We start from the raw sequence: 21,012 nt of genomic DNA, 5'->3' as shown, positions 1-21,012 counted from the left end.
CTACACATACACACCCTGCAAATTTCATGCTGAAGTTTACTTTCCTACCCACGGGACCTTGCAAAGGAAGACGCCCAAATCGCCATGGAGAGTAGAAATCATTCCACCCTCCTCCACCTAAGTAAACAAAGACCTCCAGAGAGCAACTCTGACTTTATTTACAAAATATTCCACATCTTTATCCAGACGGAAGACACGAGAACAACACGAGAGCCAGTGGCTGCAAAGGAGAAATGGAAGTGGGAGGGAGGGAGGGGATTAAAAATGAACGACAAACAGGAACCGCCGAGACATTTCGGAGCTGGGCTAGAACTTGAATTCTTTGTACTTCTTGGCTCCTGCCCTGGTGTCCTGGGGCTGTGCTTTCCGCTTCTTTTGCTGGAGGAGCAGAGAGGGCAGTCACAACATGCTGATAATGCCGGAGAATTTGATTCCACCCCACCCCCCACAAAAAACCCCAATGTGAAAAGGCACATATGCATGCCTGCACACACCCCTCCCCACCCGCTATGCAACTGCATCACCTCCCAAACTGCTGTGTGAACTCCACCCGCCGCCCCTTTCTTCCCGTAGGGCCCTGTACTCTCTTTTCCCCTCCTCTGCCTTTTCCTTGGCTTCTTGCTACAAGTTTCTAATGGGGCCTGATGCTTTCGCTGTCCCCCTTCCATCCCAAGCACCTGACAGGCTCTCTTGGCCCCACCTCCCTGCCATCAACCCAGCCTTTGTCCCATCCCTGAACCCCGCTTGAATTCCTCTCCCCAAAGCCACCCACAGCCCTTTCACCTCCCTCACAGCAGCTGCATTTTGTCATTCTAGGACAGGGTTTCCCAAACTTGGGTTTTCCGCTGTTTCAGGAATACAACTCCCATCATCCCTAGTGGTCATGGATGATGGGAACTGTAGTCTAAAAACAGCTTGTCCAGGCTGGCAAGTCCCCTCCATTCCACAGGTCCCCTCACCTTCTGCTTGGCAGCATGCTCAGCCACCATGTCGCTGAAGTCCTCCTTTTCCACCTGGGCTTGCTGCTCCCGCACGTGCTCCTCATACTTCTGCGTCATGGCCATGGGGTCCAGCTCCAGCTCCTCAGGGGCCAAGGCCACCTCCACGCCCTGGATCTCTGGCCCGGGACCTTTGCGGCTCATCACCTGCAAGCAAACGCAGGGGAGGGAGGGAGGGAGGAAGCAGCCAACAGCAGATACTGGTGTAAGGTGTTTGCAGGTGGGTGGGTCACTATCTCTCGCCTCCCAAACCACATGCAAACACAGAGGGGTGTTGCAGGCAGCTCACCTCTCAGCTGTGGAAGCAGAGTTGCCTGCAAAAGCCTTGCTTTGGAGTAAGTCCATCCACAGAGCTGCACCTGCAGGAAGGCGGGCAAGCCAACACGGGGGACTCCCCAACTGAGGGTATCACTCAGGAGCAACTGCCCGACTCCTGTTCACACATGCTTTATGGACAAGCACTCGTTTATCTCTCTTCGCACACACACCATGTTGTGTGTGTGCATCCATACGTCTCTCTCACTGAAGTCCTACTTTTCCACCTGCAACTCTGGTATCCAAGTAATTTCTGCTTCACAAGAGACTCGCTGAAATTAATGGACCTAAGTTGCCATCCATGTCTGCTCTGAAAGTGTGTGCATCTTATGTGCAGAGAACCAGGCTCCACCAATGCAAAGTTGTCCCTACGAACAATGCTTAAGGTGGTCTGATCTCCCACTTCCTTTGATTTAACTCTCTTTTCAAGCAACAGAGAACAGGAATTAAAATATTTGAAGCAAGGGTTCTTTAAGCTTAAAGTGACACATGTTTGTAAGGACCTTGAATGCAGTAATTTTAATTTACGTCCCCAGTCTAGTATATCTGAAGCAGAAGCCAGGTGGCCTATGCCTAAAACTGAATTTGTTTGCTTTAAGAACACATACACTGCACACCTTGTTCCAAAAATGTGTTTCAGGGCAGTGTACATACAAAATGAAAACCCACAAGGCAGCATTTGAAAGCATAAATCAGTGGAACCAAAAATAAAAAAATTAAGAGGGGGGAATGCAGCAGCCCAAGATGCCTATGCATATTTTTAAAACGTTTTAAACCACGAAGTCTACAGTGCTGGCTCCAGGTGTCCCTCAACTAAGAGAGCATTGCAGGGTTGAGGGGCCACCACAGAGTAGGCTCTCTCTCTTGAACATTCAGAGGGTTCCTCTCCTACAAGGAGAATGCACAGAAGGCTCTGATGTTTGAGGTAGTGTGCCTCCAGATACTGGGAATCACAATGGAGGGAGACTGTTGCTGCATTCAGGCCCTGTTTTTAGGCTTGCAGGAGGCATCTTGCTGGCTACTGCAAGAACAGGATGGAGGACTAGATGAGCCTTTGGCCAGATCCTGCTGCCAGGCCCTTCCTACATTCTTAAAACACATGAGGTTGATATGGGAGGTGCTCCTTCAGCCATTTGGGCCCCAAGCACCCTTCAGCAGAAGGCAGAACTAAAGCCAGCCTCTTCTTACCGTTGCCATGTCATAGATGTGAGTGGAGCCCATCATGGCCCCGCCGACTGTCGCAGTCCTCTTCTCTGGCAGAACGGTGAAGAGCTGGGGCGTCTCGCTGCTATTGAGGAGAACATGAGGGAGAGAAGAAACGCTCAGCACCATGGGAAAGGGCAGAGAGAGGGTGGATGGGCGCATATTAGCCAGGAAGAATCTTGCCACACGTGGTGGAGGCAAAGCTCTGGGCCAGTGCTAACAGGTTCTTCCACAAGGGAGGGGAACCTTTGGCCTGCGGGCCAATCGTGGTCTTCCAGGCTCCCCTGTTTGACCCATGATTTGAGCAAGCCACGCCCACCTGCTCCCAAAGCACCCAACAACCCCCGGGAGGCAGCTGAGGAAAGAAGCCGCCAACACTTACCCATCCATGGCCTCCTCGATCTTCTTCTTACGCAGTTCAATGAGTTCAGGCGTCTCCATGCCAGCGGGGACTGATGAGAAGCCCCCAGGCGTGATCAGACCACTGGAGAAAGATCAGAAGGGGTGGTCAAAGGCCAAGCCAAATTCGACCAGCCATCCCCCTCACATGAATGAATAAGCAACAGTCTCAAAACAACTAGTCCCAGAGATCCACTCTGTCTCTGCAGGGGTGTCTGTGTGTCCTGGGCAAGACGGGCCCAGCTCCTCCTCCACTAATGCCCATTTGCTTGCCCTTGGCCTCCTCCCGAGTCAACCTTCCATAAATAACCCTGGTGGCCTCCATAAGCTTTGGACTACAGCTCCCAATAGCCCCAACCAGCGTGGCTTAGAGAAAAATGCAAGGTAAGTGGGGGGATGTTGTGCCACATCCTCATCACCAGCGACAGAACCAGGGGGCGCAGGGCTGGTTGGGGGAGCAGTGGACCCTCTTGGCAGACACTGATACTTGCTCAGCGAAAGCATGGCAAGAGGGAGCGTCAGGCACTTAAAATCAGAGATCTGTAGAGCCGGAAGGGACCCAGAATCACAGCTCCTTGCCTGTCTGCTGGAGTGATGAAACCCGTCTCGTCCGGTTTCTCTTCATCACTCTCCTCGTCTTCTTCCTCCTCAGAGGATTCTTCATCGGAGGGCTCCAGTTCTCCCCACGGTGTCCGGTCGATCTCTTCCTCCTCTGTCTTGGTCTAATGGCGGGGGAGAGAAAACGTGATCACATCACCTCCCAGGCCAGCAGATCCAAACGCAACACAGAGCAAGGGCTCTGGACAAGCGGTCAAACCCAGAGGTGGCGACCCTGGCCGCCAAGCAAGTGAGGCTCCCGATGCCTACCTGGAATTCAGCCGCGTTGGTCCCAAAGACATCTCCGTAGAGGGGCTTCCCTGTCTCATCCACGGGGGGCTTGCCCCAGCCCCCAGCGTGGTACCCGAATGAGCATCCCTAGAGAAAAAGGGGGCGGAGGGGAGTCAAGTCATTCAGCAGTGGACAGGAGGAGCTGGGAAGTGTTCTCTGGGCTCCCCCCCCAATCCCAAAGCTCCTGAGAGTGCAGTGTTACTTTGTGGTGTGAGGGACTTCCAAGCCCCAGCTTGGATAGCTCAGCTGGTTAGAGCGTGGCGCTGATAACGCCAAGGTTGCAGGTTTGATCCCCGTAAGGGAGAGCTGCATATTGCTGCACTGGAGGGGGTTGGACTAGGCCAGGGTTTCTAGCTGTTTTTGGACTACAACTCCCATCATCCTTAGCTAGCAGGACCAGTGGTCAGGGATGATGGGAGTTGCAGTCCCAAAACATCTGGAGGGCCAAGGTTGCCTATGCCTGGTCTACAGTGACATACCAGCAGCTCTCTGTGATTTCAAATGGGGTTTCTCCCAGCCCTGCCTGGAAATACCAATAGGGATTGAGTTTGGGGCTTCCAGCACACATGAGACACAGCTCCCCCTACTACAGGTCCTGCCCACCAATCCCTGATGGGTAGTCCCCACTGGGACTGGTGGGGTGGAAGAGGAGGAGCCAACTCATTCCAGTTTCACCCCCCATTGTCCTCTTCCCCGCTGAGTTCTACAAAGGCAACACCGAGACTGAGCTGCCACCCCTTGGAATGGTTGTAAGAAGGCAGGGAGGCAGGGGCTGGCTGAGGGCAGGCGGAGGTTGGTGGGGCAGTGCCCCATTTAGAGCCACTAATACAGGTCACCAACTGGCCATCTGTTTTCTAGCAAGTGAGAAAAAGCCAAGGTGGCAACGAAGGAAATGACTCTGCTCACCTCTGGGATCGGGGAATTCAAGCCCGGAATCTTCAGGTTGGGATAGGAGGGGGGCGGACCGTAGCGCTGCATGGCAATCAGCCAGGGAGGAGGGACTTTGTGTGCGTTCTTGTTGGCGGCGGGGAAGAAAAAAGACATTCATCAGTCACAGAAGCCTCTCTGCTTGCATTGCCCCAATCCCCCAGCTCCCCTTCCCCGCTATCTCATGCTGTACACACCACACTCGGCTTTCTCACAGCCCTCCCCCTCCTCCCACGGGGTTGCATTCAATGCTAGTCCTACTCAGAGAAGACCCCGGCTTCATCAATTTCAATCGGCCTATTCTGGGAAGGAAACAATCCACAATCTCCTACCCAACCAGCTTAATTTACAGTTCCTGAAAATAGCTTCACTCCTGAATTTGCTAAAATGGGGATCTGGAGGATGTAGGTGCCTCGGAAACCTGTTGAGCCGGCAGCCCGCATTCTGCCCACCTTTCCTCCAATTCCGCCTTCCACGAGAACCCATCCTCCTGTCAGCCCTGGTGGCTGGGAGGGCCACTGGGCTTAGCCTTCTGCCACTCACCGGCCCAACGGGCATGCCCAGCGCAATGCGCAACTCGTCGGACAGGTCCCCAGGCTTCTTCTCCTTCAGCCGCGTCTCAAACTCCTTACCCTGGCAGGGAAGAAGAGATGAAATCAGAAAGGGGTTGGGTCCTCCAAATGGCTCCCTTCCCTCCCTCCTACCCACCCAATCCTTTCCAGAGCGAAGACTTGTCCAGACTACATGGCGCACCAGGGGGACTGGTGTTTGTTGGGGCTGGAGAGGTGGAAAACAGGGAAACCGGAAGGGGGTGGTGTCAGAGCCAATGACAGATAGAGCAAACCAACTCAAGCCTTGTCCTTATCCTATGTCCCTGCAGAGTTCTACCAGGGCAGCACTGTGATGCAGGAGCAGGGCAAGGCTGACAGCTGGTACCACCCCCTGAGCTGGCTCTAACTAAAGAGGCAGGTAGGTGGGGGCTGGCAGAGGTCGGAGGGGCAGTGTCCCATTCGCCCTCATGGGCCAGCCTCCACCAAGGGCTCCTCTGCTACCTCGTAATACAGGTCACCGTGGATGGTCAGCTTGGGTTTGGTCTGCCACTTGAAGAAGGCGTCGTGCAGCTTCTGGTAATCGATATCGATTTTGCCCATCTTGGGACGAACTTTCTCCCTCATCTTGGACTTCATGGTCTTCTGCTCCTCCTAAGGAGGCGGTGGAACAGGAAAGAAGTAGGTTACAAAATGGAGGCCTATATGTACCCTGCCTTTGCCAGGATACATGAAATTTGGCCAAGGGTCACAGGTCGCCCCAAGGCTACAGGGTAGTGCCAGGTTTAACCATATTCCTAAAACTGCTGGGAAATCTGGTTAGCACCAAGTTCAAAGTGTGCAGGCCACAATTCCAGGGAGGTGCAGACTTCAGCTTCCTGAGGATCTCACGGTGGTAGCCAATGTTTGTCGTATTCAAAGCAGACTCACTGAAAGCAACCAACATGACCAACGGAGGTTGATTAATCTCAGTGGCTCTGCTTTAAGTAAAATTTCATTGGATACATCTAAAAGGGGCAGACAAGGATCCAGTTCACCGGCCAGATCTAGTTCCCCACTGTTGGAGTACAGTGGTACCTTGGTTTACGAACTTAATCCGTTCTGGAAGTCCGTTCTTAAAACAAGGCGTGCTGCTTTCCCATAACAGCGGGGGACTTAATTTACAAATGGAACACACTCAACAGGAAGTGAAACATTATTCCAAGGCAAAGTTCACAAACCAAAATACCTACTTCCAGGTTTGCAGTGTTCTTAATCCAAGCTGTTCATAAACTAAGCTGTTCACAAGGTTAATACCATTGTGAACAGCTTGTGTAAAACAAGCTGTTTTACCATTGTGTAAAACAAGGTACCACTGTACTGGGGTCATGGGTCCCCCTGCCCATTTTGCTGCCCAGTGCCAAAGAAAGGCCCATGCCCAGCTCCTTGTGCAAAAGCAGACCAGGCGGGCAACAGGACGGCTTCCTCTCTGCCCCCGATGGCAGCTGGCTAGCTCAGGAGAGCGGCTCATGTGTGGCCCAGAGCGTTCTGCAACTCCATGGCCGAGGCAGCTACCCCCTCTGCCTAGCAGTTGGGCTGGTCTTGTGCACACGCAGATGGTGCAAAAGCAAAGGGCAGTCTAAGCAACTCCAGCCTGTGTTTTTGGAGAGGAGGGGGACACAGACTGACCTTTTCCTGCAGAGCCTCTCTCATCTCCTGGATGCCTGTCCGCTTGATGAACTCGGGGAGCTCAAAGGGCGGCTTCTCGATGCCCCTCTTGCCCTGCAGATATTTGCGCTTGAAGCACCAGTGCCGGGGGACAGGGACAGAGTTGCGTGTGGCCTTCAGGTGGACGAGCAGCTTGGGGTCCTGGGCTGTCACATCGTGCATCTCCACCACGTCAGGACGGGCCACGAGCTGCAAGAAGGACAGGGCTGAAATGGGGCCAACTCTTCCTGCCCTTTGGGTCAGAGCAAACCCATCCTATCTCGCCGGGCAAGTTGCACTTCTCACTCCCAACTCCACATAAGCACATGATATTAATCCCGCAGCAGAGGCAAGGCTGCACCTTAAGCCACAGCAGCCTCTCTAGATCCACAAATCACAGCCAGTTAGGAGTAGTGACGTTAAATTCTCGAGAATAATCTTTTGCAGAATATTCTCGAGGATATTCTCGATTAATGAGAATATTAAGAGAATTTTCATTTAAAATAGGAGAATATTCATTTTAATGCATTGAAAATGATATAATAAGTCAATATACATGTTTATTCATGGGTAAACTTGTTCAGATGGCAACCAAAAACTGTACAGATACTTTTATTCAATGGGGGAATGCAGTGAGTTCATTCTTTGATTTTTTGCACCAAACTTGAAACTGAAAATTTAACATGACTCATGTTAATCACTAAGCCTGCAACTAACTGTATATTTACCATCAACCTGGAATTCTAATTATGTTGTGTATGTATGAAATGTAGCTTTTAAAGTAAAAGGAATATTTTTAAAAAACTCAGGTCCGCTACATGAGTGCATTCTTTAAATGTGGGTTGTAAAACTGGTTCTTACATTAGAATTTACAGTTTGTGGAGAATATTCTCCGGATAATTTTCTAGCAGAGAATCTTCTTGAGAATATACTCCGGAGAATGTTCTCACCTCACATCACCAGTTAGGAGACTCTTCACGTGTCACACATCATAGCTCCTGGAAGAGTAACATCTCTGTTTTGGGCCAGCTCTCAAATGCATCAGCAGTAGGCAGAAATTGGGGGGGGGGCAGGCAGGAGGAAGGTGGAAGAACCAATGAGGGGACAGCCTCCTGGGATGGAAAGGCAGACTTCCAAATCCTTTTAAAGAGGGAATCAACTGTACCAGTGTCCCTCTCCCTGTTACCCTCCAAACAGACATGCACGTACACACCAACAACCATACCTGTTTGAGTTCAGCCACCGTAAAGCGATTCATCCGCCGAAGCTTCTTCTTGGAGAGTTTGGGAGCCTCTGGCTTCTTCTCCTGCACACAGTAGAGAGGGGCAGGCCGTCATTTCCTCTTACTGTTAACTTTATTTCAAGTGCTGTGACTTCCACAGCACTCCCCCCCAACCCCCACTGTCCGCCTTGCAGACTCCCAAAAGCTCAAAAAGAAGGAGGAGTTGCACCCCGGATTCCACCCCGGGAACCTGACAGTCGGGAGGCAGGCTGCCTCTGAACTTGGAAGGTTTCACTCTTCAGGAGTTAGGAGACACCTGTCCATTTGCATCACGGGGTCTGGCAAGCGGTTCTTAGGAAGCGAGGGTCCCAGGCAGGCAGAGCGAGAGCATTTCTGCCCACCCCTGAGATGCACTCACCTGCTCATCATCCGAGCTGTCGTCACTGTCTTTCCTCTCCTCCTCAAAGCCCTTCTTCTTGGGGAGAGCTGAACTGGCCACCTTGTCTGCTTTCTCTGGTTCCTTCTCCTTGTCCTTTTTAACATCATCGGTCAGCTGTGGCAAGGGAAGAGCCAAAGGTGAGGCAGAGACTCCCACTTCCTCCTTCCTCCTTCTTAGAACTAAGCGCACACACAGGGAAGCAGTGGAGTCTCTCGCTTTTTATAATGTAAACTAGGTCCCAACACTTTCCATAGAAAGGTAAGGAGAACTTGCCATGGTTATCAAGCCCTTTAGAGGGGCAATAATCCTCACTCCTGACTCCCATCGGTCCCACCATTAATGGTTAGGGATGGTGGGACTTTAATACATTTGTTTTCAGCAAAAGTTCACTTGCACTTGTTTGACAGGCATTTCTAACGATCTGAGGCTCTTCCCCATAAAAAAGTACTGTAATTTCGATTTGTTACATTCATATCGCATATACAGTGGTACCTCCGGTTGTGGACGGGATCCATTCCGGAGGTCTGGCCAGATTCCAAGGCTTTCGCAACTGGAGAGACCGCTTCTGCACACACACACACACACACACGGCGGTAGAGCGCTTCTGCACATGCAGCAAAACCCCCCACAATACTTCTGGGTTTGCCGCTTACGGATTCCCAAGTTTTCGTAACCAGAGGGATACATAAGCGGAGGTACCACTGTAAATGCAGGGGATGAGATCAGTAAATCCCAGGCCCTCCTCATACCTTGAATGCCTCAAAGATCCTCTTGAAGAAAATGAAGTTGGGGTCATAGATCTCTGGCTCCTCTGTGACATACTCAATTTCCACTGGGCCATCACCCCCAGAGTCCTCCCCACGCCCCTTGGCATCCTGGGAAGGTGGGCTCTCTTTTGGGGACGTGCCCTGCTGCTGCTGCTGCTGTTTCTTCTTCTTCTTCCGGTTTCGCCGCTTGCGGTTTTTCTGTCAAGCGGATCAAATGCGCTCACTTAGATTTAACAAGATTTACATACTACTAAGCTGCTTAAAATAGGATACTAGTAAGAAAACACAAATAAAATAATTACACTTAAAACAACCCAAATATACATAATAAAATTGTACGTCTGGGTAGGCTTGTCTAAACAAAAATGATTTTAGCAGGCATCAATAATGGTACAACACTAATATCAATAAGCAGGGAGTTCCAGAGAGTACGTGCTGCCACACTATATTGGCATACTGCAGCAACTTTAATGTTTTGTTTTTTAACTTTCAGGATGAATTAGCCTCCTGAGGCCATTTAGAAGAAGTCAAACAAAAGTAAGATCACAAATTATTAATAATCAAGAAAGCATTAAAGCAGCAGCAGATAAAACAGGGATCAACACACAGCACCATAGTGGAATAAAAAAGGTCTTGTGAGGCTCTCCTAAAGGCCAACAAGGAGGGTGTCAAATGCGTTTCCCCTGGGGAGGACTTCCCAAAGATGCGGGGCCAACACAGGACAAATTTCCTCTGATAGGGCAACATCACTGCCTCCAAGGCAACCCAGTTCTTAGGAACTGGCTTTTTCTACCACCTGGGGGGAAACATCCTCTGCTCATGCTCTAAAGTCTCACTTGACTGAGCCCCTTTCCCCACCCCCTTTTTATACAGCTGCCTGAACACACCGCCCATCGGGAAGCTTCTGCTCGCCTTAAAAGGCCAGGACAGGACACCTTTGCAGAGGGGCAACAGCTTAAAGAAAATGGAGGCTCCCACTGGCTGCATTCAGGGGTGGCCACCTTGCCCTGACCACTGGTTGTGTTAGCCAGAGCTGGTGGGAGTAGTTCAGAGTTGGAGAATCTGTGGCTCTCTATATCAGTGGTTCTTTAGCCTTTTGGGGGGTCACCGACTCCTTTGAGAATCTGATGAAAGCTATGGATCTCCCCCCCCAAAAAAATGCACATGAACACAAACACACAAAAGTTTGCATATGCATATTGCATTTGGGGGGGGGATTGTGCATGTGTGTGCCCCATTCATAGGCTCCAGAGTTTTAAGACCCCTGCTCTAGTGGCTGTTGGACTACACTGTTGTCCTAAACCACTGGACTGGGAGTCACAATGTCATCTGGAGGGCCAACAGTTCCCCCCACCCCTTCCGTAGTTCCTGCCTCCTCACCTCTTTCTTTGACAGAGCCAAACCATCCTCTTCAGCATCTGAAGCTGAGATACCAGCCAACACCCTCAGGTCAGTCTCCATGTCATCATCTATTGGAAAAGCACAAGTGTGAGGGAATGAGTAGCAGAGAAGATACAGGAAGCCTGGCCTAATCATCTCTGCAGAAAGTTTGCATGCTGGCAAGTCCACCCGTCAGTCAGCCATGATCTGCCACAATCTGCTCTTCGGCTGCCTTTACTGCCATTCCGCAACGTGCAGAAAGAAGGCACAGAATGTGATGTGGGTCTCAGAACCCAGCTTGAGAGGGCCCAGAGCGTGTGAGTCACAAGTTCAGTGGCCAGATCCTCCAGAGCGCTTGGCCTCCTCCAGTTGATGCGACATCACACACGCATGACGCGCTTCGGGACACCTCAATCTTGGGGCAACCTGACACCTCTGGTTAGAACTAAAATTTCAACTCCTATATTGGTCATGTGACCGCACAGAACACACACAAGTTCACCTAGAGCAGGGCTAGAGAACCTCAGACCCAGGGGTTAAATGTGTCCTTCGAGGTCTCTCTGCCAGGCCCTTGGGGCTCTCCACGGGCCACACCCACAACTGGCCTTGCTCCACAGCCTCCTTGAGTGTTTCTGCCTGGCTGGAATGTGTCCTTGAACTCTGATAATGCTTCATGCTTGCCTAAATGGAGGATCATAGAGGGGGATTTGTGAGTGCTCGCAGAAACCAGTCTACTGCAGGAAGCTAAAATTCACATTAGTTGTTCCGCCCCCTTTTTGCCTCTGGCCCTGCCCACCACCGGCACATGCCCCCCCCCCCCCCGAAGATTACCCAGGAGAGAACCCTTGGGCTGAAAAAGGTTCCACAGCCCTGACTGCGTGTCTCAAGTTCGACTTTAACCTTTGCCTCAGGCGACCCAGTACCTGTGGCACTCGGCACAGCCGTAAGCTCCTCCTGGCGAATCTCCTTCAGCTGGAGGATCTTCTCCAGGGCTTGAGGGATTTTGGGACCCACGCCGGACTCATCAACCTGGAAGGCAAAACAAAGTTTCTTAGACAAAAGTGGCCTCATTCTGCTTCCAAATGCAGGTATTTCAGCTTTTCTCTAATCCTGAGTTTGTTTTCATTCAAGCTGTGTCTCTCAAGAACACAGGCTGCACCAGACAGCACACTCCCAGCACCGCCCATATCTGACTGCTTGAACCTCCCTCCCATCTGAAGCCAACCTAGGGCAAGAATGCCTATTCCCTAACTCACAACCTCCCACAAGATAGCCACCAACTTTGTTGTTTAGTAGTGTCCGACTCTTCGTGACCCCATGGACCAGAGCACGCCAGGCACTCCTGTCTTCCACTGCCTCCCGCAGTTTGGTCAAACTCATTTTAGTAGCTTCGAGAACACTGTCCAACCATCTCGTCCTCTGTCATCCCCTTCTCCTTGTCCCCTCAATCTTTCCCAACATCAGGGTCTTTTCCAGGGAGTCTCCTCTTATCATGAGGTGGCCAAAGTATTGGAGCCTCAGCTTCAGGATCTGTCCTTCCAGTGAGCACTCAGGGCTGATTTCCTTCAGAATGGAGAGGTTTGATCTTCTTGCAGTTCATGGGACTCTCAAGCGTCTCCTCCAGCACCATAATTCAAAAGCATCAATTCTTCGGCGATCAGCCTTCTTTATGGTCCAGCTATCACTTCCATACATCACTACTGGGAAAACCATAGCTTTAACTATACAGACCTTTGTCGGCAAGGTGATGTCTCTGCTTTTTAAGATGCTGTCTAGGTTTGTCATTGCTTTTCTCCCAAGAAGCAGGCTTCTTTTAATTTCGTAACTGCTGTCGCCATCTGCAGTGATCAAGGAGCCCAAGAAAGTAAAATCTCTCACTCCCTCCATTTCTTCCCCTTCTATTTGCCAGGAGGTGATGGGACCAGTGGCCATGATCTTTGCTTTTTTGATGTTGAGCTTCAGACCGTATTTTGCGCTCTCCTCTTTCACCCTCATTAAAAGGTTCTTTAATTCCTCCTCACTTCCTGCCATCAAAGTTGTGTCATCTGGATGGCTTTAAAAGAGGATTAGGCAAATTCAGGGAGGAGAGGGCTATCAAAGGCTACTGGTCACAATGGCTATGCTCTGCCCTCCATAGCTGGAGGCAGCAATGCTTCTGAATACCAGTTGCTTGAAACCACAGGAGAGGAGAGGGCTCTTGTGCTTGGATCCTGCTTGCTGGTTTCCCAGGGGCATCTGGCTGGCTGCTTGGAGGTCAGGATGCCGGACTAGACGGGCCACTGCCCTGATCAAGCAGGCTCATCTTAACTCGCTCAATTTCTCCTGTTCCCCAAAGCAGTTTCCCTGCCACCCTGCCACGCCTACCACCCCCCACATCTGCAACAACCAGCCTTACCTCACGGCTGTCCTCTCCCGGAGGAGGTGGGGGGCCACGGGGTCTCGGACCAGGTGGTCCAATGGGCGAGCCCACAGGGGGGTTCCCTAGGAAAAGATCGGCAAATGAACTCCCAACGGGAAACGCAGCAACAGCCACCGTCAATGTGCCACCTCCTTACTTGTCAGAAGAACCTGCACACTTTGACATCCCTTGAAAAGCTTTCACGCCCATTCCAAGACAGAGGGTGGGGGATCTGTAGCCCCGCAGGTGCTGTTGGACTCCAACTCCCATCAGCCCCTGTCGGCATTACCAACGTCATGGATGGTAAGAGCTGTGGTCCAACAATATCTGGAAGGCCACAGATTCCCTGTGGGGCTTAAATCTCCGATTTAAGCAAGTTTCTAGCCCCTTTGGTTCTCAAGAGCTTCAAAGAGGGAAGGCAAGACTGAGTAGTGTCTGAGCAACCTCTTTAGCTCTTAACTCCACTCTGTTAGTGCCAGTTTGCATTTATAGGCTTATTATAAGTTATTGTAAGTTTAAGTTAAGTCTGCTGCAACTGGATTTCTTATGGACAGGGCCAAGCCTGAATGTATTGGATTTGTGACCATTATGCTCATTTGCCTTCAGTAGCAGTAAAGCTCGGCTGGATGAAATATAATTGCCGCTGGCCTATTTTTTTGGGAATCCTGCAAGTTTTTTAAGTTTTTACTTTGCTAACTATACGTTGAAATTTACTCTGGATCAATACTGAGTAGAATTCCATGACAATAAGTACCAAAATATGCAGATATATTTGCTCAATTTTAACACAAGCCACTAAACTCAGCTTTCCTAAGTGCAATTCTAGTTCTGTACATACAACCAAGCCAACAGTCCCACCTTCCATAAATTTATCCAGCGCTTCACTAAAACTAGGATGGGGGTGTAACATCCCTTGACACAAAACCCCCGAGTTAACATTTTGAGCGGTTGTGGGGAGGGTTTCATTTTGATTCTCTCAAGATTCCCTGCCTGGCATTTTTAGCAAACAACTTCAAAGATTTGCCATTCCTTCAGTTCAACAAGTTACTGCGCAATGCAATTTGGGGCCTGCTTTTCACTGAGAGGGGTACAGACTCAGAGGGATAACCCTTGCCAATACACCTCTTTTTAAAGGGTGCATAAATACTTATCTTCTTTAAAAAATAAATAAATAAATAGGATTCTGGGCTCCCCTCCCACGACACCATGTAATATGCTGTTCCTTGAAATAAGAATAAGTGGGAATTAATTCCTAGCCAAAGAGTATGTGAATGACACAGAGTGAGTGAGGTCTGACACTCTTCCTCCCTGAATGATTCTGGCAAGACTGCCTGACGCTGCTTGCCCTCTTTGCATAAACGGGCCAGAGTTCCCTCTCTGATGCAAAGGACTTACCTCTTGGGAGCCCCTGAGGTCTTGGCCCCAAGTCTGGAGCAGCCCGAGGCACAGAGGGGGCCAGCTTAGACATCTCTTGCTGGCGCTCCTGTTCCATAAGGACAGCAGCCTGAGACGGGAAGAGAAACAACACAGATTCTAACATAGGAAGCTTTTTATAATAAATCACACAATTGATTCATCATGCTCAGGCATGTCTACATCGACTAACGTCTCCAGGATTTCAAACATAATATAGTTATAAATTAGCCTCTTGCTTATGTACCGTAAGGGACGCGGGTGGTGCTGTGGGTTAAAGCCTCAGCGCCTAGGGCTTGCCGATCGAAAGGTCGGTGGTTCGAATCCCCGCGGCGGGGTGCGCTCCCGTTGCTCGGTCCCAGCGCCTGCCAACCTAGCAGTTCGAAAGCACCCCCAGGTGCAAGTAGATAAATAGGGACCGCTTACTGGCGGGAAGGTCAACGACGTTTCCGTGTGCGGCTCTGGCTCGCCAGAGCAGCGATGTCACGCTGGCCACGTGACCCAGAAGTGTCTCCAGACAGCGCTGGCCCCTGGCCTCTTAAGTGAGATGGGCGCACAACCCCAGAGTCTGTCAAGACTGGCCCGTACGGGCAGGGGTACCTTTACCTTTTTTACCGTAAGTATGTATACAAACTCAACAAGAGGTGTGAGATTGCTTTTGCCATGTTACCTCATTTATATTAGGTCTAATTTGAGACAAGCAAACTCTCATCTCCTCACCAACACAAAAAAAGCCTTTCTCTTTTCTGATCTTTCATAATCTGTTGGAGTTGAAAAATCCCTGTTCACAACAGTATGTCATGGAGAACTGTGAAAGAATAGCTAATGCTTTTGCTCTCCTTTTGAAAATATATCTATCCATATTCTGCAAATAACTAAAAATATTTTGATATTATACTATACTACACTTAAAACATTCTTTGATTGTCCTTGAATCTTCCCACTGCACTTGCCATCCTCTCCTGCTAGACCCTTTGAGAACCACTGATCTAAACGGAGAGGTGAGTAAGAACATTCAGTTCACAGTATAAAACAGGGATGGGACCCTCCAGCTGTTGCAGGACTACAGATCCCAACATCCATGACCACTGACCACAAGGGCTGGTGCTGATGGAAGCTGGAGTCCGACATCTGGAGGACCACAGGCTCCCCATCTCTGGTCTCACTCTTGCGCTCCCTCTCTCACACACACAAACACACAGCCTGCAAACATGTTCTGCAGCACAGCAGAGCTCATGTTGCTGGGAGCTGTTGAATTACGAGACACATACACAGAGGAACAGATCAAGCCATTACCTGCTTGACTCGCTCCTCCTGCTGGATCAACATGGCTGCTTGCTGCTGAGCCAGCTTCAGCCGTTCTTCCTCAGGTAACACAGAGGGATCCACCGCCTGCATACGGAGAGGTGGGCCCAGGCCAGGGGGTGGAGGAGGCGGCCCCACCGCCATGGGGAAGTTGAGGCCCATGCCAGGGGGCGGAGGCGGCGGCGGTGGCTGCATTGGCGGCATCCCCATGGGAGGGGGCGGCAGAGGCATCCCGGGATGCTGCAAGAGAGAAGAAGGCAGCTGTGGGAGACGTTGGAAGCACAGTTGGCTCAGGTTTTTAAGGCTTCCTGTGTGACACAACCACCCATGAAGAGAATGACAAGAGGAGTTAAAGATCCAGACATATGGGATGGGTGAGACCTTGTGTGGAAGCAGTACGTATGAAAAGTTCTAAAAGTCTCTGTGGCTCTCAAGCTGGACGTGAGCCAGGAAGGTGATGCATCTGCTGAAAAAGCAAATACATTTTACGGCTACATGAACTCAAGCATAGCATTGTGGCAGGTTCCACGCTATTCTGCATTGGTCAGGCTGCATCAAGAGCAGGTGGGGGGAACCCTCTGGCCCTCCAGATGTTCCTAAACTACAACTCTTATCATCCCTGACCATCGGTGGGGCTGATGGGAGTTGTAGTTCAGCAACATGTGGCAGAAAAAAGGGATCCATGTGTATGATCTAGACTAGAGAGTCCTATAGATATCCATAATTTTGGATGCAACATTTTAAGAGGTAATCTAACAAACTGGAGTGCAATCAGAAGAGGGTGATCTGAAGGGGGCATCTGGGATACAATAATGTGTTTGTGGGAGGAGGATTATTGCTTTGGTTTTGTTTTATTATGCACTTTGTGTTCTCATTTTGCATTTTTATGTTGTGAATCACCCTGTGATCTTCAGATGAAGAGTAGTATACAAATTTAATAATAATAATGATGATGATAATTTGTATAAATTAAGTTTTAATTTTGATGTACTTTCTGCTCATACATTTCTGTTTGCTACAACCAGTATTCGGTTGCCTTATTAAACTTGGGTCTTTCACAGCCCTGCTACCTGACATTTTTTAAACGAACATACCAGAGATGAACCTGAGAGTGAACCCAAGACCTTTTTCATTCAAAGCACATGGGCTGCCGCTGAGCTTATGGCCTCTCTTGAAGCCACTGAAGTCTCATAACAGTGGCCAAAAAGGTTTCCTGGATATATCACTCACCTGTCCTGGCATGGGGGGCAAACCCGGCTTATCTCCATCATCTCCTCGCAGAACTGGCCTGTTGAGCACTATCCCAGTCTGTAAAGAAGGAGATGGAACAGTAGTAGAGGCAACCATCAACATCATCGTAAAATTTATTGCCTGCCCCTCGCCACAGGGTCCCAGGGCATGTTACAAAGGACACCCATCTGCACTGTGAGAGAAAGAAGATGGCATGGGAAGCAGGCATAGACAACAACAGGGCCTTATTCAGTCTGACTGCCCTCCCCATCCCCTGGCCAACTTTAAATGTTTGGGGGATGTTGGAGAGAGGGTACAAGCCAATCCTTCAGGCAGCTTAATGCATTCTTATCCTCAAGTGTTCTGGGTGGTCACATTTGTAGCCACAAGAAAAACGGTCTCACCTGAAGTGTGTAAGTCTGCAAGCGTTCTACCAGCTCCTCACGGCCACCTGGAATGACAGAGAGACGTTGAGGGCATTCTGAGGTTACTCTATGTCACATGGGGTAAGAAGACAAGATTGGAGTTTGGGGCCAACAGTCCTGCACCAACTCTCCTCAAGCTCATCTCTGACCACCACCCCAACCATTCCCAACATCCTGACCATATTGTACCAACAAAACAACTCCCTCATCATCTCCCATTCACCTTCAATAGGGAAAATCCCCAGACTCTCACACATACCCTTCTTTCTGCAGGTCAAGAGCACAGCCTTGACATTATTAATTATAGCATCCAGGCATCCATTTCAATAGACAACACTGGGCTACATGGACAATAAACCATTACACAGGAAGCTCCTGCAGCCAACTGGAAGCCACGGAAGACCCATTGGATGTTCAACTTCCAAAAATAGTTCGCAAACTAGAACATTCACTTCTGAGCTTGCGGCATTCAGGAGCCAAAATGTTCGAGAACTGAGCTGTTCAAAAACCAAGGTACAACTGCACACAGAGATGAAGCCTGAATACAACCTCTCTGCTGTATTATGCCCCAAAATCTGGCAAATACACTGTTCTCTTCACCTGCAGCCCCTGGAAAGCTGGATTTGGGTGTGGAGGGCCCAAGTCAACACTATTTCACATATGCCACAAATGTAAAAACTACAACCTGAACTTCCCTCCTCTAACTAGCAGGGTTGAGGAACTCAGACCCTTGGGGCCAAATGTGACCCTCTAGGCCTCTCTATCTGGCCCTTGTTATTCTCCCTAGGTCACTACCACTCTCCTTGGCCCTGCTCTAACCCTTCCTCCAGTTATTCTGCCTGGTTAAACTATGTTATTGAATGTCTCAATTGCCTGGAGTGAAGTACATATAGTGTAGTGGTTCAAGTGTAGGACTAGGGTCTGGGAAACCAAGCTTCAAATCACCATTCACCCTCCTAAGACACCCAACTTCCTGCTGTTCTCTGGCCCCTAGGATTCACTGCCAGCTTCATAACCCCTCCCAATTTCCCCAACCTCATCCACTAAAATCTCTTATTCTTCTCCCTCTCTCCAACATTCCCCTTCTCTTCCTGTTCCGATACATTTCTGCTCCCCTGCAATAATAACTCACTGATCTTGGAAGCCAAACTAACCAGCTCTAAAGTCTCTAATCCCAGTATGGATACATTAAAGGAATTTTCAGAACAGGTAAACATCATCACACCAAATGAAATTTGGAAATAACAACTCAGGCCTCACCTACATTACTGAACCCATAAAAAGTGTTTCTCCCCTTTAAAAGTGCAATCCATTAACTCTTATTCAGAGGCTCATACAAAGATGAGCCACAACTCCATGGCAGAGACCATGCTTTAAATGCAAAAATCTGACACTCAGCTGCATTCCACCACTGCCACCAAAGCTCCTAAGAGCCCTTTCGCATCCCCCTCCCATGACTCCCCTCTTCCTAAAAAGAGTGCAGCTTAGCACTTCGCATGCAGAAGACTCCAGGTTCAAATCCCCGGTGGCAGATGGTCAGAGCAGTTCAATACTGCGCCAATTGCGTGAACCAGCCACAGCCTCTCAGCCTAACCTGCCTCACAGGGATGTTATCAGGATGAAATTGGGGGGGGGGGACCATGTTCGCCGCCTTGAGCTCCTTGGGAGGGGGAGGAAAGATGGGGTGTAAATAACTGTGATAAAGCTGAAATAAATATAAGGCAACTGCCCCGTTCGCCCGCCCACTGCACCTTCCCCGCTCCCTCCTGCTACTTCCACACTACGAGGGTCCTTCCAGATCACGGGAAAGGCCTGCAGGATACTGTTCCCCCCCACCGGCAGGCTGTAAGCGCCCCTGCCCCGCCACAAGCAGGGCCTCCTCACCCTGCGTGGGCGCCCCGATCTCGGCCAGCTTGGCCTGCAGCTCGTTGGGGGACCAGGCCGCGTATCCTGGCAACGGCATCTCCCCTGCCTTGGGGGGCTCCGAATGCACCTCAGACGCCATCTTGCCTTTTCCCCGCCGCGCTCACGCGAACTCCGCCGAGCGCACACAACGCAGAGCTCCCAGCTGAGACCGCGCGGCCACCGTACGCGCTACGGCGGCGGCGCCTCCCGCCCAATCAGCGGCAGCGACGACAGAACGGCGCGTGCCCAATGAGGAAGCTTTGCGAGGACGCAAGCCGCGGCGAGTATAGAGAAGCGGCCAATCAGAGGACGGGGATGCCGCGTTCTATTCAGGAGCGGGAGGGTTAAGTCGCGTTGGGTTCTGGGCTATGTAGTTTTGCTGAGCTTCGAATTCTCTAGTTGCGGCCTTTTTTATGTGTGTATGTTTCTTGCGCACTCAAAGCACAGCCTTTGATAATTTGAACAGTATCCTCTGTTTGCTCACTGGCCATATTTATTAAGTATCACACAGAGATTACTGCGTTTTGTAGTACACAACCCACTGTTTTGAACACATGACAGTATCAAAATGAAAGTGAGTTTGCACACTCTGCACACATTTCTCCAGCACTGTGGGAAGCACAAGTTGAATACAAGCTTCATCTTCACAGGAAACAATCAACATGTAAAAATAATAACAGGAGGCAATGTCTTTTTGGAACACCAAGAGATCACAATGAAAGTTAGCTGCAGGGGTGCAGTCACTGATGAACATTTGTCGGTTGGTCTGTTTGTCGGTTTGTTGTTAAATTTGTGTCCCACCTTTTCCGTCAAGTGGTGCTCAAGGAAGCTGACAGTGAAATCAAGTAAAATACAAAATAACAAAAAAAAGCAGGTTAAGCAAATCAATAAGCACAAAGTGGTGGCCAAATTGCAGCATGCACAATGGACATAACAGCCAGCTTGTGAAGCTAAAGACCTGTCCGAATAAAAATGTTTTCGTCCATTGGTGAAAACTCATCATTTCACACCCACACCATACATTTAGAACCTCCCCAGCCCTCCAATAATCCTGTGGACTGTAATATGTTAAGGGTGCTGAGAACTATAATTCTGTGAAGAGTAAACTTCACTTCCCATTACCCTCCCTTTTATGGGGAAAAGGCACAACTGTTAAAGTGGTACAAAATATGATTTAAACATATGGTGTGAGTCTAACCTTAAAATATGCCTCCCTTGCTAAGGAGTTTCAGAGCTTGAGGAGCTTCCTACAGTCCATAGGCGCCGACTCCATGGGGCCTGAGGGGGCCCGAGCCCCCTCAAAAATTCGTTTGGGGGGGCTCCCCCCCAATAATTTAAGAAAATTATTAGTTATATTATGCTTTGTAAAATCACAAAATTATGTTGGTATTTTTTATTTTCCTTGTTTGACGATAGTTACCTTTTAAAATACATTCAGTAATGAGTTAAAACAAAGCCACTCCCGATCTAGAGAGGGGGTGGGGTTGCGGGCTCTCGACCCATCAACAATCTCAGCCCAGCCAGAAGCGGGGATTCCCCCTAGCTCATTAATATTCACCGCCCA

General features: G+C 49.9%; 1 protein-coding gene across 1 annotated transcript; it reads right to left on the bottom strand.

The window, feature by feature from the left end:
* Nucleotides 1-134: 134 nt before the first annotated feature.
* SF3B2 (splicing factor 3b subunit 2) lies at nt 135-19,613 on the bottom strand. The gene is made up of 21 exons (XM_081892668.1): nt 19,428-19,613; nt 17,523-17,569; nt 17,119-17,196; nt 15,880-16,128; nt 14,566-14,674; nt 13,168-13,253; nt 11,696-11,801; nt 10,773-10,861; nt 9,375-9,590; nt 8,605-8,739; nt 8,190-8,270; nt 6,947-7,174; nt 5,783-5,932; nt 5,274-5,363; nt 4,710-4,817; nt 3,783-3,890; nt 3,495-3,637; nt 2,899-3,000; nt 2,502-2,601; nt 960-1,145; nt 135-378 (listed from the first exon to the last, which is right to left on the bottom strand). Exons 1-21 carry the CDS (start codon nt 19,546-19,548, stop codon nt 307-309), a joined length of 2,604 nt encoding a protein of 867 aa, XP_081748794.1. The 5' UTR covers nt 19,549-19,613; the 3' UTR covers nt 135-306.
* Between the last annotated feature and the right edge of the window lie 1,399 nt (nt 19,614-21,012).

The sequence above is a fragment of the Podarcis melisellensis genome (assembly GCF_964234715.1).
Source record: "Podarcis melisellensis genome assembly, chromosome: 16".
Lineage (NCBI taxonomy): Eukaryota > Metazoa > Chordata > Lepidosauria > Squamata > Lacertidae > Podarcis > Podarcis melisellensis.
Note: the sequence above shows the minus strand (reverse complement) of the source record. Positions and strands in the feature narration are given on the sequence as shown.